This window comes from Varanus komodoensis, unplaced genomic scaffold, assembly GCF_004798865.1.
Source record: "Varanus komodoensis strain SLA01 unplaced genomic scaffold, ASM479886v1 scaffold24, whole genome shotgun sequence".
Classification (NCBI taxonomy): Eukaryota; Metazoa; Chordata; class Lepidosauria; order Squamata; family Varanidae; genus Varanus; species Varanus komodoensis.
The window spans coordinates 6,411,877-6,436,671 of record NW_025335641.1 but is presented as its reverse complement, the minus strand read 5'-3'; the positions used below and the strand labels follow the sequence as shown (position 1 = coordinate 6,436,671).

At 39.9% G+C, this 24,795-nt stretch overlaps 1 protein-coding gene across 3 annotated transcripts in view; it reads left to right on the top strand.

Moving 5' to 3' along the window:
• Window positions 1–222: 222 nt before the first annotated feature.
• Window positions 223–24,795, top strand: part of KYAT3 (kynurenine aminotransferase 3) — a 33,439-nt gene continuing 8,866 nt past the window's right edge. The window contains exons 1-12 of one of the 3 annotated variants that reach the window (XM_044432213.1): window positions 223–367; window positions 6,431–6,531; window positions 9,404–9,462; window positions 11,368–11,512; window positions 13,422–13,571; window positions 14,545–14,631; window positions 17,619–17,741; window positions 17,841–17,961; window positions 21,514–21,590; window positions 22,375–22,464; window positions 23,185–23,371; window positions 24,711–24,784. In XM_044432213.1, the coding sequence (XP_044288148.1) occupies window positions 6,433–6,531; window positions 9,404–9,462; window positions 11,368–11,512; window positions 13,422–13,571; window positions 14,545–14,631; window positions 17,619–17,741; window positions 17,841–17,961; window positions 21,514–21,590; window positions 22,375–22,464; window positions 23,185–23,371; window positions 24,711–24,784 (1,212 nt within the window). In that variant the 5' untranslated portion in view covers window positions 223–367; window positions 6,431–6,432. Of the gene's footprint in view, window positions 368–6,430; window positions 6,532–9,403; window positions 9,463–11,367; window positions 11,513–13,421; window positions 13,572–14,544; window positions 14,632–17,615; window positions 17,742–17,840; window positions 17,962–21,513; window positions 21,591–22,374; window positions 22,465–23,184; window positions 23,372–24,710; window positions 24,785–24,795 lie in introns of all 3 variants that reach the window. The other 2 variants (XM_044432211.1, XM_044432214.1) reach the window with 2 other exon arrangements.

Sequence of the window (24,795 nt, the reverse complement as noted above, 5' to 3'; positions counted from 1 at the left end):
AAAATGAAAGGAATGTATGTCTCGCTCAAGGCCCATTCATTTCAATAGGTTCTCCAAGAAGGACTAACCTTGGATTGAATAGAGCCACTATACACACATGCACGCCTCGTGCGCTGAAGTGTTACGACTCAGAAGAAACTTTACACCTGGACAGTGACACGTGCGGGGATGGAAAAGATGCCGCGTGACGGGATGCGAGGCAGTACTGACCCGGGAAAGCCGTCGGGCTGAAACCGGCAAGGGCCTCCGGCAAAAAAGGAAGGGGCTCCGGCCGCGGCCTAGCTAACCACTCCCCGCGCTCGGGGTTCTCCGCCTCTCGTCTGGAAAGGACACGCCATATCCGGGGAAGGGAGTGGACGCGAGCGAGGTAGGTCGACGAGCTGTGGCTGAAAGCGAGCAGATGGTTTTCTTCACGCGTCCGCGAGCATGCCATGGAGCGGCTCCTTCAGAGGCCGGGAGGCCGCCGTTTGCCCTTCAGTTACGCCCGCTCAAAGGGCCTTTGGTCGCTGCACAAGCCGGCGGTTCCGAGCGGTGCGCGAGAAGATTCCCTGGGGGGCGTCTCTTGCGGCCTCCTGAGGCGGAGGCAGGTGGGCAGGGCCGGTAGACTTTGTAGCGGGGGTGAAGTTCTCCACCTCTGGGAGAACACGAAGGGCCAGCGGGGTTAATAACACAAATAATCCCCGCTTTGCTGGACACGGGGAGTGATTTGGCCTAGGCAATCCTGCTCAGGACTTGCTGGAATGCCAGGACTCAGCTTCGAAGCGTTAAAACAACAAAACTTAGCGTGTGTGGAATGCGTCCTGCTCGTTCCGAAATTAAAACTGTTGCAAAGCAGATGTGATATCCTACATTAACCGGCTGCTCGCTGCCATCCTTTAAATGTGCAACTTTACTCACTGCCAAAAGGATTTGAGGAATTAACAGGAGAACATTGAGAAAAATAAACACGCTGTCCTCAATGCTTTCCTTTTCGGTTGAATTATCATTACACACCTACAGTTCTCAGGAGGCAAGGTTTTAAAAGCGATGTGAATTTTATCTTCGAACATGTTACAGAAGGGATGTTACAGAAGGGATGTGTCTCAATTCAGAACAGTTTAGGATATTTTTAAGGTGGTGACATAATACAAACTGGGGTCATGTCAAAATGTTCAAGGATCTCTGCAGCTCATATAGGTGGCTCAGAGAAGTTGTGGAGAATTCCCCTTCTTAAGTAGTAGTTTGCACCCCCTCCCATTACCAGATTCCTGAGGCTACTTGAAAGAAAAGCACTCTTCTATTTTTTCACTCCCATAATGTACTTTTGCCCTTTCCCCATTTCCCCCCCTGTTTTCACCACTATTTGGTAGTGACCTAATATTTAAACCCTTCTTACCTGGCACAATGACTTGCATGCATTTTGTTTAGTATGTAATCTCTAACTCTGACAGGTTTTCATAGCATGGTCACCCAGATTTTTATTTTATTAGCAACAGAAGTTACTGTGAATAAGCCAGCCTGCTAGCTCACCCAGCTCATTTGTTCCCATTTGACTAACTCTTCCCTGTTTGCTGGGCCAGCTAAATAACCCAGTGGCACCCTGTCTTGTGGCTGTTTAGCATGACATCAGAACCCAGAATTCTGCTTCAGGTTCTGACTCAGGGTTGTTTGGGAGAGACAAGCCAGAGTTTTGTGTCAAGAGAATTTGGGGCACAGGGAGAGTGCTCTTCAGTAGGAGAGTGCACTCCTACCAAACTTTATTTTGTAATGCATGATTGTTATATGCAATGCTTGTTGGGGAAGTGATTTTTAGAGGAATGCGTGTGATATCTGTAATATTTAATATAACATCTAGTTGCTCCTTGATGCATTTGAACCTTAACTACACTGTCATACTTGGAGGGGACAGTGAACAGATTCTTTTTCTAACTTATAAATCATTTGTTGAATGATGGAACATAACTCCCATTTTCTGTTAGTACATATGAACAGAGCACCAAGACTATTAAACTTATTTTTGATCTAGATTATAGAATCTACCATTGCATAAACATGGGAGCTTATAGAATAATGACAAAAATATTTTTAATTATATTTATATTCTAACATTTCTTTCAAGGAACTCAAAGCAGCTTACATAATTGTCCTCTCAATCTTATCCTCATAACAATAATCCAGTGAGGTAGGTTGAGGTAGCTGAGAGTCTGACTGGCCCAAAGTCATTTAACCCCATGGCTAGTGGGGACTAGAACCCAGCTCTAAATGAGTGCAGGCATAAAATGAGTACAGAAATTTAGTCCACACCCTGAATTAACTATAAAATCAAGATTTTTATTCAGAATAATTTTAGAAGTCCACTAAGACTGTAATAAAGTTGTGTTCTGCTATATACTTATATCTACACTGGGCAATACCTCTTGTGCTTGTAGTTGTCCACCATATATAATTTCCATCAGGATGGATTTAAACTATTCATCCTGCTTTAAATCCAGAAGATTTAAATTCTGATTTAAGAACATATTTAAATAATTTATTTATACTTTAAAAAATCAATTTATTGTTTAGTAACTTCCTAAATAAATGTGCATACTCATTGGCTTCTGTAACCATAGAAATACGAGGGACATTCAATGTATTCTCGGTATCAGGTTGATTTGCTATTGATGTGGGTAATTTAATTACTTCATTAGCTAATGACACTATCTGAGGGTAAACATGCAAAATTTCCAATAAGTGATCATTAGTTCCCTAGTAATCCTCAGTGAAAGATGACCATGATGACTGACATGACAATGTTGAAGAAAATCGAGCACTGCGCTGTGATTAAGTTCCTTACAAAACAAGGAAAAAGTTAAAAAATCATTCACAGAGATGGTGGCCGTTTACCAGGACTCTGCACCTTCATTATCTACTGTTCAAAAGTGGTCAAGTGAATTTAAAAGGGGCAGAGAAAGCACTGAAGACAACCCTTGCTCAGGCAGGCTAGTTACTGCCACTATGAAAGAAAATGTGAAAAAATTTGAGAAACGTATATTGGAAGATGCCCGAATTAAAATCATAATGTTAGCAGAGATGACAAACCTATCTGTTGGTACCATATTTACTATTTTTCATGACCATCTTAACCTTTCCAAGGTCTGTGCAAGATGGGTGCCGTGAATGCTCATGGCGCCTCAGAAACAAGTGCAAGGCGAGTGCTGTAGGCAGTTTTAGAGCTCTGTGGTGAAGATCCATTGAGTATTTTCGACTGGATTGTTACTGGAGATGAAGCTTGGGTTCATCACTATAACCCTGAAAGTAAGCAGGAGTCCTTGCAGTGGCATAAAAAAGGTGCTGACCGCCAAAGAAATTCAAAGTCACTCCATCAGCCGGAAAAATCATGGCCACAGCGTTTTGGAACTCAAAGGGAATTTTATTGATTGAGTACACGAAAAAAGGTGAAATCATAAACGCAGCATCTTACACAACCACTCTGTGTAATTTAAGAGAAGCAATTAAAGAAAAAAGGGGAAAACTGACCGCAGGTGTGTTGCTTCTTCACGACAACGCGGCCGTTCACATGGTGCATGTTTCGAAAGCTGCTGTGCGAGACTGTGGTTTCGAAGAAATAAACCACCCACCCTATAGCCCGGACCTGGCCCCCAGTGACTACTACCTATTCCCAAATTTAAAAAAAGATCTTTGTGGAAAGCGATTTTCCAACGATGAAGAGCTCAAGGCGGCAATTAACGCACATTTTTTTAGACAAGGAGGAAGGGTATTTTTTACAGGGAATTGAAAAGTTAATTTCTAGATGTAATAAGTATATGGAAGTTATGGGGGATTACATTGAACAATAAAAATTATTTCAATGTATTATTCCTTTTTCTTCATGCTGATACCGAGAATACATTGAACTCCCCTCGTATACTTTAAATTGAGAGCACTGACTCTGAACCAGTTACAGGGACCAGGTAGTTCCTATGGCTACAACAGGAGCAAAAGGTCACCTGGTGGATCTGTAAACCGTGTCTGGTGACTTGCCAGTCCCTAACTCTCATTAGCTGTTCATAATGTTAGCTGTGATGCAGCATGATCACTAGTGAAGGTGTTTTCTGCACCATGTATTTCTTTGCAAAGAAAAGCAGCCTGAACATTTCAGAAATGAGAGCACATGTTTGCAATTATGATTAATAGTTGTGAACTTCCCCTTGGCTATTGGGTGGTATAGAAATGTCATAAATAAATAATATTTTAAGCCAAAACCAAAAGAAGGCCTGTTAGCCATTCAAACAATCCCAAAAACGATATAGTGTAATAAAGCCTTCCCCAAATTATTGGCTGTGCATTGTTTTCACTTATGGTTCCCACTATTCCTAATCATTGACCATTGTGACTAGGCTTATAGGAGTTGAACAAACCATCTGGAAGCATGATAATACTTTTATTAGGCCAAATAAAAATTAATAAAAGTGTTCTAGCTTTTGACATCTCCAGATCTATTCATCAGTCAACATGTTACAAAAAGCAAAAGAGCAGGTTGGCAAAATGGAAGGCTTATGACAGTGATGGCGAACCTTTTAGAGACCAAGTGCCCAAACTGCAACCCCAAACCCACTTATTTATCACAAAGTGCCAACACTACAATAAAAGCTGAAAACTGAAGTTTTACTTTAGAAAAAACAACTCACAGCCAGTCCAAGCAAATATATGTATAACTTGGCAGTGCACTGACCTGCCATGCAAAAGCTCCGATGAGTTAGGGCTAATGAGTTGCAGCTTGTGATGTCATCACCTGGCACCACTACTCCTTTCCGAGCATGTGCATGGCTCCTGTGTGCACTGTTATCTGATGCTTGGCTGCTGGGGCGATGCTGGGGCGACTTGGAGGGCATGCCAACAGGGAGGGCTCTATACGGTGCCGTAGGTTCGCCACCACTGGCCTGACCCTACCTGGTGCACTCTCCTAACCCTAGTATAGAGGTAAAATACCATTGAAAAGAATGCACTTTTGAAAAGGGCTTCCTTGAGTAGCTTTTTCTGCACAGCTCAACATTTCTGCCCATTCTAAACACATTCCAACCATCAAAATCATACTACAACACCACATTTTTGTAACCCTAACCCTACCCTGGTACACACCCCTAACCCTAATACAGGCCGAAAGTTCCATTGAAAGGGGCAGTTTTGAAAAAGCCTTCCTTGAGTAGCTTTTCCTGCACAGGTCATCATTTCTGCTCATTCTAAACACATTCCAACCATCAGAATCATACCAGGACATCTTGTTTTTCTAACCCTAACCCAGTCATGGCGAACCTTTTAGAGACCGAGTGCCCAAACTGCAACCCAAAACCCATTGATTTATTGCAAAGTGCTAACACTGCAATAAAACCTGAAAACTGAGGTTTTAGTTTAGCAGAAACAACTCACAGCCATTCCAAGCAAATATATATATATCGTTGGCACACACTGACCAGCCATGCAAAAGTTCGGACAAATCATGGCTCATGAGTCACGGCTTATGACATCATTGCCTGGCACCACTGCTCCTTTCCGAGCATGCGCATGGCCCCCATGTACACTGTTATCCGATGCTCGGCTGCTGGAGCATTGCTGGAGTGACTTGGCTTGCATGCTGACAGAGAGGGCTCTGCGTGCCCTCTCTGGCATGCATGTCCTAGGTTTGTCACCACTGGCTTATGTTGTTTATTTATTTATTATTTATTAAAACAGTTTTATGCCGCCCCATTCACTGAAGCCTCAGGGCGGCTTACATCAATAAGTTAAATAATTAGAGTCATAAATTAAAAATATAAACATTAGAATAAAATGTAGATGTCAGTATGATCAGAGCCTGATGATCTTGATGATGATGATGATGAAGATGATGATGATGATAAGAGGAGGATTGCAGTTATTCAAAGCCATGGTGGTTTGGCATGTGATGTGAGCCCAGTCAATATTCGTTCCTGCCTGACCTTTAGAGACTGGGAGTTCCACAGAAAGGAAGCTACCAGGTTGACAGCTATATTCCAGGCAGATTCTGGCTGGGCCATAGGTCCATATAGAACCACAGGGCCATCCTACCAGATGACCTCAGTGACTAGACAGGTTGATCAGGGAGAAGGTACTTGATCAAGTTTTAACTGTGGTAATTGTATTAAAATTTCTGTTCTAAACCACGTGGTCACATGGTCAGGCATTTGGGAAACTCTTTAAGTAATGTACATCCATACAAGCCTACCTAGACCCTTGCCTCTCTTAAAATCCATTTCTTAGTTTGTTGCCTTTGTGTTGATATGTATTTGTCCATCTATTTTAGTATTGGCTAGCTGATCACCAAGATGTATAATGTAAACAAGTATTATGTTTATATATTGCCCATTTTGAATTGCTTAAAGAACATTTGCATACTTTGTATTCAGCACAATTATCCCATTGTCTCATATTCTTAAAACTTACTATTATGCAGGCATGTTCTTTGCGCAACAATGCTTCAAGTGGCTTGGCATTAAAACATCACTGCTGAAGATAACTTACCCTTTGAGATGCTTCAGGTTTTCGCTCTGTCCAGTATGTATTCCTGCACTTCATAGATTAAGTAACTATATGCACATCTTGTTAAATTTATTTTGGTGTCACTAATGAAGTTATCCTGAATTTAGATATTGGCTTAGGCTTACATTGTTTGTTTTGCTTGCCAGCATTGCCAAATGCTCTTGTTGCTTCCAGTCAAGAGGGGTTATATATTAATATCGGTAGAACATCATCAAAGATTACTCCCATATTCTTCCCATTCTGCAAAGCAGCTAAATAACCCATTTTGGCTGTCTACTTCTGGTGCTTTGGGGAGGAAAGAAGGATGCTGGTCTTCCCTTTCACTGAGACTGCCCCATAAACCTTTTTCCAAGGTCAGTGTTATGATCTCAGAGAAGCAGACAATATCGTTCTTCTGTGCTGCTTATGATGGTGTGAGAAGGGTGATCTGGATATAGACCCTCCGATTGGCACTCTTTTCCGAGCTCAGATATGGGAATACAAAGTCTTGTGGCTGGCAAGACTCTGCCTAAGGGCTGTAAGATTGTTCTTCCCATGTGCTAAATCTCTAAGGAGCAATGTGACACTTGGTCAGTTCAACTCTAAGCTGGAATTCTGCCTTAGTTAATGAGAATGTGGTCACAGTCTTTAATGAAGCCTGCCTTAATTTCATTTCATTAGGACATAACTCAAATCTACCCTTTTAAATGAAATCCTAATTACTTTTGACATAGACATGCACTCATCTATTAGTTCTTTTTATGTAGTTCATGTTCTATAGTTTTTGGAGAATTAATTAGTCCTGGTTTTTCTTTTCCTCTCCATCTAATTTTTTTCTTGTATAGTGTTTTTCTGGCCAGGGATTGCTACCACTTTTGATTTTTACTTGGATTTTTCCAGCACTGCTGAACATTTTCATTATTATTTTCAAGGGGATATGTATGATTAATATCACAATGTTGTTTCATGTACTTGAAGCAGCTAGACATTCAGCCTTTAATTTTTTTCAGGTTGATCAATTTGTTGCAGTGCAAATTAATTTGAATTTAGAATAATTATGAGAATAGAATAAGCTTCTCAGTAGAGCAGTTTTGAATCCTAAAAAGACAGCTTAAAAAACCCTTAATTAGGCTTTGCATATTTTTCATAGTGAAACAAAAGCTCTGGCGTGCTGAAAACCAACAGTGTAGTTAAGCTTGCTGCTTGAAATGCCACAGTTTGGAGTCTATATGTTACAGGCTAGACATCTCAGCTGCTTGGCTGTCATCACTGCCTAACTTATCACATCTTACAGAGCATATTTCTCAACTGGCTTAAGGAATCTCTTTACTAAAAGAAATCCCCTGCCCTGCTACTATTATTGGATGTACATCACACTGTTGAATCATGTAAAACTCATCTATTTGGCATTTTTAATTGTCACTTTTGGAAAGTGCTTGCAAGTTACTTCCATTGAATTAGATGAGACTTCATTCTAAGTAAATTTGCATAGAGTCAGACTATGTTACAACAGTAACAGCCTGGTGTGCATGTTTAAGTGGAAGTAAATGCTACCAAGTAAGTGTCATGAGCTTTGGCCTGACTCTCAAGAAAGACAAAAGGAAAGAAAAAGGAAAAAAAACCAAAGTAATGGTAGATGCTTCAACAGCTTTTGCTTTGTACTCTCCTTTTGCATACCCCTCACCCAGGTCCTGTTCCTCTGTGTTTGAGTTGTCCTGTAACACAGGATTCTGTGGAATCCATCAAAACGGGAATAGTCAAGAAAAAGCTTTAAGAATACCTGAATTATACAGCTGTTTGCTATAAGCATTTGGAGTTTGATAGTAGTGTGTTTTCTTACGAGCCTCCAAGTATTAAACATATATATAATTCCAGGTTGAGCTCTCCTCTCCAGTACTAGCTGTGCAGCAGCTCAGTACTGCCACAAATATTTGAAAAAAGCTGTTTTGAAGTTAGGCAAGGGAGAGGTCCAGAATGTGGTGATGATAGGTTTGCCTTTTCAGAATAAAGCTTCATAAACAAAATATTTGATATTTGTTTCTAAGCCGTGTATGAAGCAGTCCGAGATCTGAGAAGTTCCATATTTGTATATGGAGTACCAAAGCTAACACAGTACATTGAAGAACATTTAGCTATTGATCCCTTTTACAGTTGTGTCACTTGGTGAATGGATAAATTCATTTTCTCTAGGATCACATCATGGTATAGCAGAATTAATTGGGAAAAATGGTAGAATAATTTTTTTTAAATTTTTACTATAATAGGCATTTTGGTATTTTGCTAATGCTCATAATATTTAATGTAAATAACTAGTTTTTAATATATTGATAACAGGAAACATTTTTTCCACTGGGAAAGTGCATAAAAGTTTTTCAGCTGTTATTTTTCCGGGCCTGCTGGATTGTACAACTGGTGTACTGGATTCTTTCTTCATAGAAAGGACAGAGCATAAAACCAAATCTATCCATGTAATGAGGGGAAGAACCTATAGTGATAGGTTGCTTATTACTGTACAAGCTGTTATTCATTTGCTCTGTGAGTTACATTGTATCCGTAACTGTCCTTGAAAAGCAGAAAGAGGTATTTTCAAGCAAGTAAGGTACTAAAATATTGTGCTCTAACATGCATTTGTGATACTCTGGCTTTGTAGTATTGGGTTTGAATAGAAATAACACTGAATTTTGGCACTTATTATTGTTTTCCTTGTATACATTGAGAGCTAGTCAGACTTCTTCAAAGAATGGGTTTAGTTTGAACTGTGTATGCAGTATCTGTCAGTTCATCCGTGGTGCTCTGCTGTAGGAGTTGTTACAGAAAAATAAATGTCACACACCACCACTACATCTAGCAATACGATACTTTGAGGTTCTAACAAAAAGCCTGTTTTATCTTTGATTTTTGTATGTAGACCATGACCTTCAAGCACAAAAATGCAAAACGAATTGAAGGGCTTGATAGCAACGTATGGTAAGTAATAATTAATGAAAGTGAGCAAATGAATAAATATTGAAGTTATTTATATATTTTGTAGGCTGAGTTAAATGTTTTTTAACTATGCTACCAGGTGAATAGGTGTATCTGTGGAAAGAACCAGAGTTGATTATCTTTGTACTTTTAATATCTTGTTGATGTACAGAAATCAAATTGTCACAGCATCAAAATAAAATAAACGTGACCTGCAGCTTCCATGGTTGGATGAAAATTCAGCAACTAAATTGTGCCTCCCATTTCCATCCTCGTAATCATTGACCCATTTTCACTCTTTACACACACACACACACACACACACACACACACACACACATTTCTGCCCATGTTTTGTATCTTGCTCCTAAGTTCCCTTGCCATCTGTTATTTTTTTTCTTGACCTTCTCTCCACTGCTCACTCCATCTACATGATGGAATTGGTGGCATTCCGTAGCAGTGCCTCCTGCAAGGCCAGACTACCACCTATTGATGGCCATTCTCTATGTCTCTTCTTCTTTGGTGAGGAACATATTGTGGAGCCCTGTGCCTACTGTCAGGCCTTCAAACAACAATGTGCCACCAGTGGGCCAATCGGCTTAAGGCCAAATTGCGGACAAGGGCCCTCCAGGTGGCTGATTCTGCCACACAAGACCTGGAGTGCCCCTCTACCTCCAAGGGCCGCTGGACAATGAAGGATGTAAAATGGCCACATGTCTCAAAAGAAGCAGCGCTGGGTGAGTCGGAAGCAGCACTCGGAATCTCCAGTCATGGCTTCCCCAACCACCATTAGCCACCCAACTACCCTGCAACGAATCATGGAACAACCTACCATGATGATGGGTGAGCCAGAGGAGTGATTGCCAGATCACCGTCCATGCCCTCACTCCTGCAACCCATCTCTATCTTCCTCCACGTCCTGGCCTCGCATGCCAACTCTGCTGAATGGCCTCATGCCCAAGGGGCCCTATGCCCAAGCAGCCCACAATCCCACTCTTGACGCCAGGGTTGGGCACAAGGGGACAAAAAGAGCCTTCCTGCTCTCCCTGCATCAATTGGGACAGTAACACCAACTGATTCTCGGCCCCCAGCTACCCTGAGAAGCCCGTAGAATACTCCAGTGACTCAAATGACCTGGCTGACATGGACACCCCACACTGCGAGGGCAGGTGCCAGGATGACCCCGATGTTGACTGACACTGAGGAGACATCATCCAGTGCCGGGGCAACCATCAGTGCCAACACTGATCGACCCCAGGATGGCATTGACACCCATCAGCGCCAGGTGGCTCTTGTGTGGACAGGACACTGGGCTAGATGTACCCTTGGTCTGATACAGCATGGATCTTCTTACATTCTCAATGACAATTCATATTTTGGATTGCGTGCTCATACTTGCGTGCTCTTTCCCTACCTTTTCCCTTAGTATGCATGAATTTCCTTTTTCATCTCCCTTTTTGGTTAAGAGATCCTCCTTTACTTTTGATCAACAGTCATGATAATTTCTGGTTCTGCAACTGTAGAATCTGCAGTGCATCTTTGCCAGGGCTTCAAGGTCTGATTAAATGGTATATTAAGTAACTAAGCTTCCATTGTGTGAATATTAGGGGCCAATGGATTGTGACTTAAGGTCATGTTGGCTTAGTTTAAGGCTATTTTATGAAAGAAAAATGAGAGGTATTTTGACAACAGTTATATATCGCTTATAACACCTAGGCCTAATCTGGTAGTGTCACCAAGCGGGGCCTTGCATCATGAGCTTTGGCAGTTAGACCTTTGGGATAGCTGTTCAACCCTTTGAGGATCATTTGTTCTATGTTTTGTTCTAATTAACTGTGGATTTGGAATATTTTTCCTTGTAATTTTTTTATGATACATATTGTTGCAATATTGTTTTTCCTTTCATAGGGTCGAATTTACCAAGTTGGCTGCAGACCCTTCCGTTGTTAATCTTGGACAAGGCCTTCCAGATATATCTCCTCCTGACTATGTAAAAGAAGAATTAGCAAAAGCATCATCTGTTGATAGGCTAAATCAGTACACACGAGGCTTTGTGAGTAAATCGTTTTTAAGAGCAGTTGTTTTAAATTAGCTGCATGAACTAAGTTTTTATCACGTCACTCCTTAGGATTTATGATAAATAGAAACACAGTCTGTGTCCATAAACATCTAAACAGTTCTCAATGTAAATGTGGTTCAAAAAGGACTATGCATAGAAAAAGTTGAACTGAATGTTTTAATTTATTAAAACCTTTTAATGAAATATTATTTTTCTTTTCTATAGCACATTTCAGATACAGGGAAGTACAGTTTGGCCTTGTTTACACATAACACTAAACCATGCTTTGGGTTACATGGACAAGCTGCAGTGAGCCTTTGGCTCATATGCTTTTGTTTCTGTTTTAGATTATTTGCAGCTTCTCATGACATCTAAACTGTGGTTAATCTATTTTGTATGTTAAAACAAGGCATTTTCAGACTGTGAATTAAGATTAACCACCCTCTGGATTCAGATATAATGCTGAACTGGTTACTCTAAAACAGAAGTGGAAGATGCTGTTCCCTTCTTTGCAGCTGCACCAGAGAAAGAATGGTATGTGTACAAACTTGAGGAACATTGTGGCTTATTATTATAATAGGAAACCATGGTTTACTGTGACTGTAGCCAATTCCCATTGCATTCTTCCTTACATTGTATTAAAATAAGTTAGGCTGCTGGCCAAGTCATCCAGAGATCATGTTGACTAAACAGGACTTTGAATTTGGATCGCTTCAATTTCCAGTCCAGCACTGTACTGTGCCTGGTTTCCTGATGATAATAAGGATAAGGAAGAAAATACTTAGTAAAATTCACTGGAAATAAATGGCTAATAAGAGAGGGAAATTTTACAAAGATAGGAAAATAGTGAATATGAAATTGATCTCACTGCTTGTTAAGTATGTCAATTAAGCAATTACCTGATATTTCAAAGAACCTTTTGGATTACTTATTGCTACATTATTTCTTTTTTATGCACATTTGCTTCCTGTTTAAAAGCCAACTACTGCAGAACTGTGTTCAGATTCATCTTACAGTTGTTTAATAAAGCATTTATCTTTCATTAGGTTTTATTTTATAAGTTTAATGTCTTCTCCCTTCAGCAGTACAGATTTTAGTAGGGTGACCATAAAATCTGAAACACTTATAGCTCAGACAGTTTTTGAAAACAGTTCTTCAGACTAGTTCCTATTTGCCTTGCATCTCCTAGTGTATCTTGGCTCACACCAGGTTCTTGCTTCACTTTTTACTGTGGCTTCCTGACTTGTCAGGCTACTGTGCCCCGAGCAGAGCCAGATACCCCTACTCTAGCCATATTTTGACATAGCCCTTTGTAGTTGGAAGGGCACTGTTATGTGGCAAGCAGAGTTGAGAGTTACATGGGAATGCAGATGCTGTTCAGAAGATAAAGTGAAAATGTATATTAATCGCTATTCCTGCTACCTAAGTTTTAGTTGTTTTGGATTATTTATTCCTATTTAAGTGAATCATGAACTGCAATGTAACTGTTATTGGAATAAAGTACAACTTACAAGCCTTATGAACCTTTGTATTTCATTATTTTTTATCTTAAAAGGGGCACTATCATAGTCTTACTGACTAACTGTGGGCACAATTTATAGCTTGTAATCTTGTCCAAAGATTCCTATTCAGTGGGATGCTGACTCCATAGAAGAACTTCCATGTGAATTGTGTCCTACTTTGTAATGTTTTATTTAGCTCAGTGTACTTTGTTAGATGTTGTGACAGTCTCTATATGTGTTTGACTCTTATTCCTAGACATAATATATAATTCAGCTACTCTATGTTTTGTACATTAGCCATAGTACATGCTGCTGGTATATGACACTGTGTTGTTTCATTTGTCATTAAGTGGCATCTAAGTCTGACTGTGTATTATTTTCTCTTGTAAAAATGTATATAGGGACATCCACCGTTGGTGAAAGTCTTGTCCCAAGTGTATGAAAATGTGTGTAAAAAAAAGATCAACCCCTTCACTGACATTCTGGTGACAGTAGGAGGATATGGATCTTTGTTCAGTGCAATACAGGGACTCATTGAAGTTGAAGATGAAGTAAGTTTTGTGAGGTACCCCAAAATAAAAATAACATTTTGTTTCTTTATTTTATGAAAAATATTAATTCTTGTTTTTCTTAATTTTATAACATAATGAATGGACTAGGACTGATACATTTTTTAAACACTTCTGTGCCTTCAAACACACATTGATCGAACAGGTGAATGATTTCTTGGCAATGATATAAAGAAATAGAAAAACCATTGAAGCACAAAATCAGGGCTAGTTAAAAAAAACACAAAAACAACCAAGTTAATGATGTGGATTTTCCAGCTACTTACCACTTAGTTTTCAACCTACTGTAAATTATCTCCCCAGCCTATTTCAGACTGGAAAAAAATCTGGTTATTTGGGTGGATGCTGACTTCTCAACATTTGAAATATTTTTCCAACTTTGATCCCAGGCCTTCTACCTCAGATTACATCCATCTGTCATTAGCAGGAACGGTTATTTTACAAATAAATTTAGTAAACTCAAGAAAGGAATGGGCTCTCAATCTAAATAAATAAATGATCTCATTTGGAGTAAAACTCGTAATGAAGTTGTAGTTACCTTTTCATATTTTTCTTCTAAGTTTTTGTTTACGTCTTTCATTCCTTCAATATCCTTTATTGTTCTGTTCTCATCTCTGTAAACTTTCCTTTCTTTCCTGTTGACCAAAGCACACAGAATGAATCCATTGCATTCTCTCACTCTCTCTTACATTCTACACCTTTTCCTATCTTACCCCACATTTTTCCATCATTCTAATATAGTAATGGTTCTATTGTTTAATAGTAAAAGCTATGAGAATATGTGGTATCTAAAATGCTGTCAATATTTGCTGCCACAATCGTTTTAATGCAAAGTGTTTTCCTTGATTGTAGAACTACTGTTGTATCAGAACCAAATGTTAGTTCTGTCCCTGAAAAAGCTCCCATATCTCTTTTTAATTCCTCATGCATATATCATTCTTAATTTTTATTTTAGGTGATAATAATAGAACCTTTTTTTGACTGTTATGAGCCAATGGTGAGGATGGCAGGAGCTAAGCCTGTTTTTATACCTTTGAGATATGTGAGTATGTTTGGAATGTTATAATATGCAGAATTTTCTTTTAGACATTAAGAAAAGAATAATTAGGAAGGAAACGTCTTTCTTCCTCCTCTCTCATGTGTTGTGAGTAAATGCAATGCCACCTGAAACCCTTGGATTAAATTATAGAATCCAATATAGAAAATGGACTTTTATAATGTATTTTAAGACTTTTAGAATGGAGCTGGGGGAAGCTGGGACAGCTGGTTAATTTATTCATCCTGAGTAGACCTTGAGTGCTTTTCTCTGTAACAGTATTGCTTTAAAACCATTATGGGGATGGTAATGATAAAGTTCCTCCTTCATGGATCACTGCCTTGTCCTGGCGAAGGGGCTTGCATAGCTCAATGAAACTATGAGCTATGCCGTGCAGGGCCACCCAAGACTCACAGGTCATAGCAGAGAGCTCTGACAAAATGTGATCCACTGGAGAAGGAAATGGCAACCCACTCCAGTATCTTTGCCATGAAAACCCCATGGACAGTACCAAAAGACAAAAAGATATGACTCTGGAAGATGAGCCCCTCAGGTCGCAAGGTGTCCAATATGCTACTGGGGAAGAGCAGAGGGCTAGTACTAGTAGTGCCAGAAAGAATGAAGCGACTGGGTCAAAGCCGAAAGGACACTCAGTTGCCGATGTATCTGGTGGTGAAAGGAGAGTCCGATGCTGCAAAGATCTATACTCCATAGGAACCTGGAACATAAGATCCATGAATCAAGGCAAGCTGGATGTGGTCAAACAAGAGATGACAAGACTGAACATCGACATCTTAGGAAGCAGTGAACTAAAATGGACAGGAATGGGTGAATTTAATTCAGATGACCATCAGGTATACTACTGGGGGAAAGAATCCCTCAGAAGAAATGGAGTACCCTTCATAGTCTATAAAAGAGTAGGAAAAGCAATACTGGGATGCAATCTCCAAAATGACAGAATGATCTTAGTTCAAATCCAAGGTAAACCATTCAGCATCACAATAGTCCAAGTCTATGCCCCAACCACTGGTGCTGAAGAGGCTGAAGTTGACTTATGCTCAAAATCCTACAAGCTAGGCTTCAGCAGTATGTGGACGAAGAACTACCAGAAATACAGGCAGGACTTTGAAGAGGCAGAGGAACTAGAGATCGAATTGCCAACATACGCTGGATCATGGAGAAAGCTAGGGAGTTCCAGAAAAACATCTACTTCTGCTTCATTGACTACGCTAAAGCCTTTGATTGTGTGGCTCACAACCAATTGTGGCAAGTTCTTAAAGAGATGGGAGTACCAGACCATCTTATTTGTCTCTTGAGAAACCTATATGCAGGTCAAGAAACAACAGTGAAAACTGGACACGGAACCACTGATTGGTTCAAAATTTAGAAAGGAGTTCGGCAAGGCTGTATACTGTCACCCTGCCTATTTAACTTATATGCAGAGCACATCATGAGAACGGCGGGGCTAGATGAATCACCAGTTGGAATTAAGATTGCTGGGAGAAATATCAACAACCTCAGATACGCAGATGATACCACTCTCATGGCAGAAAGTGAAGAGGAACTAAAGAGCCTCTTGATGCGGGTGAAGGAGGAGAGCGCAAAAGTTGGCTTGAAACTCAACATTAAGAAAACTAAGATCATAGCATCTGGTCCTCTCACTTCCTGGCAAATAGATGGGGAATAAATGTAGGTAGTGACAGATTTTATTTTCCTGGGCTCCAAGATCACCGCGGACGGGGACTGCAGTCAAGAAATTAAAAGACGCTTGCTCCTGGGAGGAAAGCTATGGCAAATCTAGATAGCATACTAAAAAGCAGAGACATCACCCTGCCAACAAAAGTGCATATAGTCAAGGCTATGGTTTTCCCAGTTGCAATGTATGGCTGTGAAAGTTGGACCATAAGGAAGGCTGAGTGCTGAAGAATTGAGGTCTTTGAATTATGGTGCTAGAGAAGACTCCTGCAAGTCCCTTGGACCGCAAGGCAATCAAACCAGTCAGTCCTGAAGGAGATCAACCCTGACTGCTCTTTAGAAGGCCAGATACTGAAGATGAAACTCAAATACTTTGGTCACCTAATGAGAAGGAAGAACTCCCTGGAGAAGAGTCTAATGCTGGGAACGATAGATGGCAAAAGAAGAAGGGGACGGCAGAGGATGAGGTGGCTAGGTGGAGTCACTGAAGCAGTTGGCATGAACCTAAGTGGACTCCAGGGGATGGTGGAGGACAGGAAGGCCTGGAGGAATGTTGTCCATGGGGTCGCGATGGGTCGGACATGACTTCGCAACTAACAACAACAATGATAAAGTTCTATTTATATAATGCTAATTTGGGATTCTTATAAGCTCATTGGATATCTTTACACATTATGATAACTAATAAATTGGGGCAACTTTGTTTTAGAAATAAAATTGAGTGTAAATTTATTTCTGAGGCTATTAAATGGGGGGGATGATATTTTTCCCTCCCTACCTCCACCCATTCTAGGGACTCTTAACTTATTTGACCCGTGTATCAATATTTAAATAGATTGGTGAAGGATGGATTTAAGCATATTCAACATTCCTCTGATGTCAGAAAATTCTCTCTATATGGCTGGAAAGGCTGGAATGGAAGCAAATGTGCATGGAGCTCCAGGGTATAAGGCATTTTCATGTGTTTAATTCAACAACTTAACATTTATTTGATTTTGAATAAATATGGTATAAATATAGAGAATATCAGTTCAGAATTTTTTTTTACTGGAATGTCAACTAAATGGCCTTCTTTTCAGTCATCAGTTTGGTGAGACTAATGTGCGGTTTACTAATACCTTCTGTATTTATTGATTTGATTTATATGCTGCCCCACTTGCCATAGGCTCTCTGGAAGATTTACATCATGATAAAATCCATAAACATCATGTATAATGATTTTTGTGACAAACCTGTCAGCAGAATATGTTTCAGAATACTGCATTTCAATTAAATAATACATTTCTATATCTTAGAAGCCTGCAGCTGGAAACACTGCATCTAGTGCTGACTGGTCCTTGGATCCCACTGAACTTGCAAGCAAATTTAGTTCTAAGACAAAAGCTATTATACTGAACACCCCTCATAATCCCATAGGGAAGGTGAGAGTCCTTTTTTTTAAATTCCCATGTTGAATGCAACAGCAGTGTTAACTTAGAATATACTGATCAGTACACTGTCTTCTTTTTCCTTTAATCTAGGTTTATACAAAAGAAGAACTGCAAATAATTGCTGATCTCTGCATTAAATATGATGCTCTGTGCATCAGTGATGAAGTGTATGAATGGCTGATTTACACTGGCAATAAACATATTAAAATAGGTACTGAATAGCTTGTTGCACTAATGGTAGTTGATAGGAAGCTTTCCTATACATTTTATCACATGGATTTTACAAAAGTAATGTTCCATCACAAATCATTTAAAAGTGTCCATTACTTTTTTAGTAAGAGTTAAATGCTTTTGATTCAACAGTATTGGATATGGCTGTTGAACTAAGAAAAGAAATCATGTTCAATTCAGGGTCATAACTGTTCCGGCATATTCACTGACGTGTGTACATATATCATTTGTCGGCCTGTTCTTGCAGGGGTCTCCAATCTTTCTGTGCACATTTGCAATTTTAAAAAGTCCTGTAGGCTGTCACAAAATGTGTCTCATGGTGGGTAGAACCATTCATAAAATACGCATTTCACAGAAAGGCAAATTGGTGAAGCTGAAAGACAAGTATGGTTCCATTGTAGAACACATGCTTTCCTGCAGAACATCTCAGGTTTGATTCCGAATATGTCCAGGAGGGTCAGAAAAACCTCGTCGTAAACCTGGAAAGCTGCTGCAGTCAAAATTGACAATACTGTGCTGGATGGGGAATGGTCTGAGTCGGTATATGGTAGGTTCTTATGCGTGTAAGTAAGTTGTCCAAGATCCTGAATACATAGCCGTGGACACTCTTTCTCTTGTTCAGAGTCACCCTTTCTCCCCATGCTTCAGTGGACAGGATCTCTCACCCCAATTGTTCATTCTCCCCTAAGTATAGGAGGCCAGCTAATGCTATAGAGGCCTACCTCTGTATATGGGAAGGTAGACCTTGATCTGAGCTCCTCAGAAAACTGAGTTTCCCTGTTCTTCCTGCCTTGTGCTGGAAAATAAACCTTGTGGATTGCTGGAGCAATCCCCCCCACCCAAAAAACAACAAAACGAAACAAAAAGCAAGGAGAGGAAGCTGAAAAGGGCTGATCAAGGAGGCCCAGGAGGGGAAGAAGCTCCTGCTGCATCCAGTGCCAGGCAGAGGACACAAGGGCCAGAGGAACTCCCCACTACCACCATGCACACACCCAGTGGAGTTGTGGGCAAATCCATAGGAAGGATTAGATCAAGGTCTGCTTTCTTGGTCCTGGTGGCAAGGCCTAACCCTACCACCCTCTTGTGCAGCAGTTAGACTCAGTTGGTGGCAGTGGAAGACTTTTTTCAAGCTTAATTGCAGTGTGAGTAGGGAAAATCTTGTATGAATGGGTGTTGTACCTGTATGTGTGTGCAAGCACCTATATATATATATATATATAAATTAATGACTAAATGGCTGCGTATTATATGTATGTTATGTGTGAAACTGCATGTGTGTGCATGTGGGATGGGCTAGCCAACTCTAGCTTTGATTCCATCCATTTTTGCAAGGGTCATCCACCACTGGCATATGGCCCTAGAAGATTCTTCAGAAGGGCATGTAGAGCAAAAAGTTTCCCCATCTCCGCTCTAAAATGGTTTTGGTTCAAATTTTGTATAATCATAGTTTCAATTAGTCTACTAACTTTTCCAAGTCATTAATACAGATGCTGATCACATTAATGTTTGAAAAAGCACTGTGTTAATTCTTCTACTGTAAACACCAACATTTTGACATGTTGGGTTCTGGTCTACAAACACTTGCATGATCTAATTTTTACATCTACATTTATTAACAAGAAAATGTACAATAAACACATTTTAGAAATGCTGGGTAATAATATCCTGTAGAGTAGATATAGTTCTGAATGACAAGGCTGGATTACTTTATCAAAAATAATTTCAGTTGTCAATTTCAACATTAATAAATTCTTTAATCCTTAAATCTTCCTTTTAATTGTCTGACATGTAATTTCCTATGGATGACAATATTTTCATACCCTGGGTCTTACATTCACTTAAAACCAGTTTTGTGTTCCTGTGAATGGACAGGTTCGATATCCTTATGATCATTCCTCTAAGGAACCTTAGAGTGTAGGGGCTGGTGAACACGTCTTTCACGACCCCTTGTTGGACTGCTGCTTGGGAATAGGAGATTCCTGGTGGACACAAGACATTTTCAGTGCACGGCAAATAGTCCGCACAAAAGCGAATGTGCATAATTGAAATACGGCTATGGCTATTAGCCAACAGTGCTTATTTGCTTGTGCACGTTTAAGGAGAACACATAAACAGTTTCCTAATCTGTTGTTGAAACATAGAAACCACAGAAACTATGCAAGTGACAGTCATTGTATAAACTAAGCAAAACCATTTTCTCCCAAGGAGCTTCCTTTCTCTTGCTTGTATAACTTAAAGATTATGCAGAGAAGAGAACACAAATCTTGTCCCTTGAGGTTGCTATGCTGTATTAAGCTTCACATATTCCATCAACTGAAGTGACACATCTCTCATGAAAAATGCAAAATGAATATTGCATCAATTTACAGCATCTGCTGGTGGTTCTATAACACTTATCTAATAGGGGTTGCCAGTGATACATCATAAAATCAGCATAGACTTTATGCTATCGCCTACACAGTTTCCTCTGGCGTAGAACACTTCATCATGTCTGTTATTTGGCTTGTGCAAAATGGGATCTTCACAGGAATAATGATCAGTGTTCCACTGACAGATTTAAAGACTGAATGTTGTGAGTGAGGATTCTTCTAGCATCTCAACAGGGATAGTGCCCATTGGGGTACTATGTGTGCGTTGCTGTATTAGTTGTTCTTGGCAACTGCTTGGCTATAAAAATGCATGGCATAGCATAATACAACGAGCCTGTTATGGGGCAGTGTTCCTCTTCAGTTGAAATGTGCTGCTAACATGACAGTGCTAGAGTGTCATTTATGTGCTGGCTGCTACTACGATTTTTTTTGCAAGATCCTGGTTTTTGGTCCCAAAATTAAATTCCTAGAAGGTGTGTCAAAATGTGTTCAGTACAAGTTATCTGATTTTGTGACTGACTCCCTGCTGTCACTTCTAGAACGAGTTGTTAGCTATTTGCTGGGAACCTCCTGTTTTGTTTTGCTAAATGGCGCTTTAGCACTATCCTAGGGACAGTGTGCATTGCTACCACAGACATACATAGGCTGCCAAATAACAGTACCCCTAAATCAAGATCTCCCCTTCTCAATATATGTAGCAACATTTACCCCCATGTCAGTAAGTGGCATCAGTTAAATAGGGCTCGCACAGAATGCAGTATTTTGATATCACATCATGAAGAAGTGCTGCTATGTGCTGAAGGGTGTTATTTTGATAGCATTCCTGTTACATGTAACATGTAGTTCCAGGGTAATTGGTACTGCACAATTTCCTGTGGAATTTGGTTACTGCATCAGGAAGAATTACAGAAGATTACTCTAAATCCAGAAGGCACAACTGAAAGTTCATCTGACTGATCCACAAAGTTAATAATGTATACCACTCTGTTATAAGTGTATTCTTACCTATATGTCTAAATGTAGATAACAGGATATAATCTTGGTAACTACCAATTTCATTTGTACATAATGAAGCAAACTTTACTACAATTACACATTGCAGTAAAATACTGTTACCGCCACAAATATGCAATTCTTGTTGGTTTGTTTTTAAAAATAAACAGCTACTTTGCCTGGAATGTGGGAAAGAACAGTAACTATAGGAAGTGCTGGGAAAACATACAGCGTAACAGGCTGGAAGGTAAGGTGAACACCTTAAAGAGATTATTGGCATGAAGAATCAGATGTGTTGAAGTAGATTTTAGGTATTTTATATTCAGAGTTGTCATAAGGAATGAGTATGTCATTTTCAGGCTTGCCATCTCAATCTCCATCTCAATCTTGATCTCCCATCTCGATCTCCATATCTGATAACTATTTATATAGAGTTACATGCACACACAGTTTCAACACTGACATTAAAAAACTGTCAGGCACTGAACATTCTAAGTGCCTTGTCTGGTATATAACATATGTGGTATATACCTTGAACATGTTTCAGCTTAGAACAATCAGGAGTATATTTATTGTGAGAAATTGGGCATCACAGTTTATGAGACTTCATGTTTACTATGTTGATTCCAATGTCATTTATAGAAGGTGGTGGTTGCTGGGAGGAGAGTGCATGTGGGGAACTAAGGCCATGGTCCAAAGAACCAGGAGGACCTTTTGCAAAACATTTGGGGTTTTTCAGTCCCCAGTAGCTCTATAGTCCTACTGAAAAGCTAATAGTGAACACTGGAAGACCAGAGCAGCAAAAACAAATCATGAGGAATTATATCCCAGATGGCTGATATGTATGTATAAGTAAACAGCTTTGTGGGTTAGTAACTCTTATGTGCTTATCTGCAAAGTTTATACAGAGTACTGATAGTACTAGTTAAAATGTGAATATTTTTGCACTTCTCAGCTCAGCTCCATACTTAAGATTTTGTAAATGTTAAGTAAATAGCCAAATACTTACTGCACTTTATATCTTCTTTAAGCTTGGCTGGTCTGTTGGTCCCCAGCACCTGATAAAACATTTGCAGGTTGTTCAACAAAATACAATCTATACATGTCCAACTCCTTTACAGGTAGGTAGTAATAAATAGAGTATTATGATTTTGTAAAGATTCTGTTGCAGCTTCAGTGGCTAGCACCAATAAACAGCAGGAGAAAGGATGAGGCCCAAACATATTCAAAAGGAGAGTTCCTAGAAGTAAATACTGAGTTGCATTCAACAAACCACTCTGTGCATGCTCAGAGATTCATTCTGGGTGATTGTGCTTCTGGAAAATGCTTTGGTCAATAAAGATGTTTTTGAAAGAAAGATCTGTAGCTTTGAAAGTGTGAAGGAAAGGCACCTAGCTCACAGCATCCTGAGGTGTCTCTAGCCTCTTTCCCTCCCTCTCAGAAATGTTTTGGCTAGATGGGCAAAAAAGTGAAAAGAGATTGTGAGTTTGCAGAGGTGAAGCTCACATCCTAAGAAACTCAGAAAAAGGCCTTTTAAAAATTGTGCATTTGAAAGAAATACACATTCTAGTGATAGCTAGGTTTTCTTGGAAGCATGCCAATATGCCAGTTACTAGTTTTTATTTCCTGTTAAAACCCACTTCTGACAAAGCTTAACTCTTAATTGTCTCTTTGGGTAGTAAACCTTATGGGAAAAATGACGTTTGGATTCTACAGATTGGAGCATTTCTTTGACTATAGCTATTTAAATATTACAATGCATATTTACAAAGTCTGTCTAGAGTCTTCCACTTTTTGCTAATTGTCCCAACATTTTTTTCTTTACTGATTTAAATTTTCAGGAGGCAGTAGCACAAGCCTTTCTGAAGGACTTGAAACGCATGGATGATCCAGACTGCTACTTCAACTCCCTGCCTAGAGAGCTGGAAGGCAAACGGAACCAAATGGCTCAGATGCTCCAGGAAGTTGGACTGAAACCTGTTGTTCCAGAGGGAGGATACTTCATGATTGTTGATGTGTCCATGTTAAGTTAGTAATTTTTTTTTAATCTATGGCAAGGATGGAAGCACCTGAAGCCTTTATAAATGTACTATGAGTAAGGGGCTTCGGTCGTAGAGCATGGGCCTGCTTCTCTCAAAATACAGCATTCTGAGCGAGAAAGCTCAAACGCTGTAAGTGAGCTAGACAAGAATGCAGTTGGAATGCATCACTGAAGTGCCAAGGTCAACAAGCAAGATTAGCGAAGTGGCTGGTAAGAAGCAGACTGCCTGTAGTTCAAGGGGTGTGGGGAGACACTGTAGAACAATGGAAGTCAGAAGGGAAAGGTTGTGAGTTCATTAACTCAGTTGTGTGCTGTCAGAGCAAATGAGTAATACCCATCATTCTTGATATCTGTTCCACAAGTATCATGAACCTCCCTGAGGGTGGAGACAGACCCTTTTAGAGGAAAAGGGAGGAGGATTCAGTTTAGCATTGTTGTTATGAGTAAGGGTGATGCAATATCACTCTATTGCAAAGCCAACGTAAGTAAAGGACTGTATTTTGGAAGCTTTTTACTTTAATCTGTTAGAAAGAGAAAAAGGGGGAAACATCCTCATAAAAGCAGTGTATCTATATGCATTTTCTTTTTTGATTGATTGATTGATTGATTGATACCAGTATTTTCCCCTCTGGGTACACCCTGGTGTGTCACCTGAACCAAGGCAGCATGGCAGAGCAGAAAACAAATCTCAAACAATGGCTTTCTGTTGAGGATTGTTTCCTGCTCAGACAGGCCATGCCAGCCAGGTTCAGATAACATGACAAGCCTCACCAAGCATGATAATTAGGCTAATAGTGCCCAGCACATGCCATCAGTTTAAGCCACGGTGACGTGTTTGATCAAGTCAGTCTGCCCAGTGGGCACACCGCTGCAGTTATTGCAGAACTAGACAGTAAACTGTCTGTTTTGGCTGTTGCCAAAAACTGCAGCTTGGTGGTGGTGTTGTTTTGCTCTCACCCTGAAAGCTACAGAAAGGCTCCCCAATTTCTGATATCACCATTTAGTTTCTCCACCAGCAACTGATGATGTTGAGCAGGGCTTGATTAAGTTACAGATGAAAATGAGGTGGAGATAACACAGGGCTGCTGTTTTGGGCAGGAGGCCCTTACAATAATGTTTTGCTCTGCTCTTAGAGCACAGCTTTAGAACAGTTCTGGGGAAGGAAAAGTATAATGTTCCATTCGAGCAGGACACTTTCCCAGCTTGGACTGCGGCTCATTCAACTGTGGCCCCTTCCATCTGTGCAGAAGTGCCCAGATGACTTAAAGTCATTCTGCTGGAAAACAATGTTTCCTTTTTCTGTTTGACATTTTTGTTTTGTTTAAGATGTGGATCTATCTGACATGGAGCAAGATAAACCCTATGATTATAAATTTGTGAAATGGATGATAAAATCTAAGGTGAGGGTTTG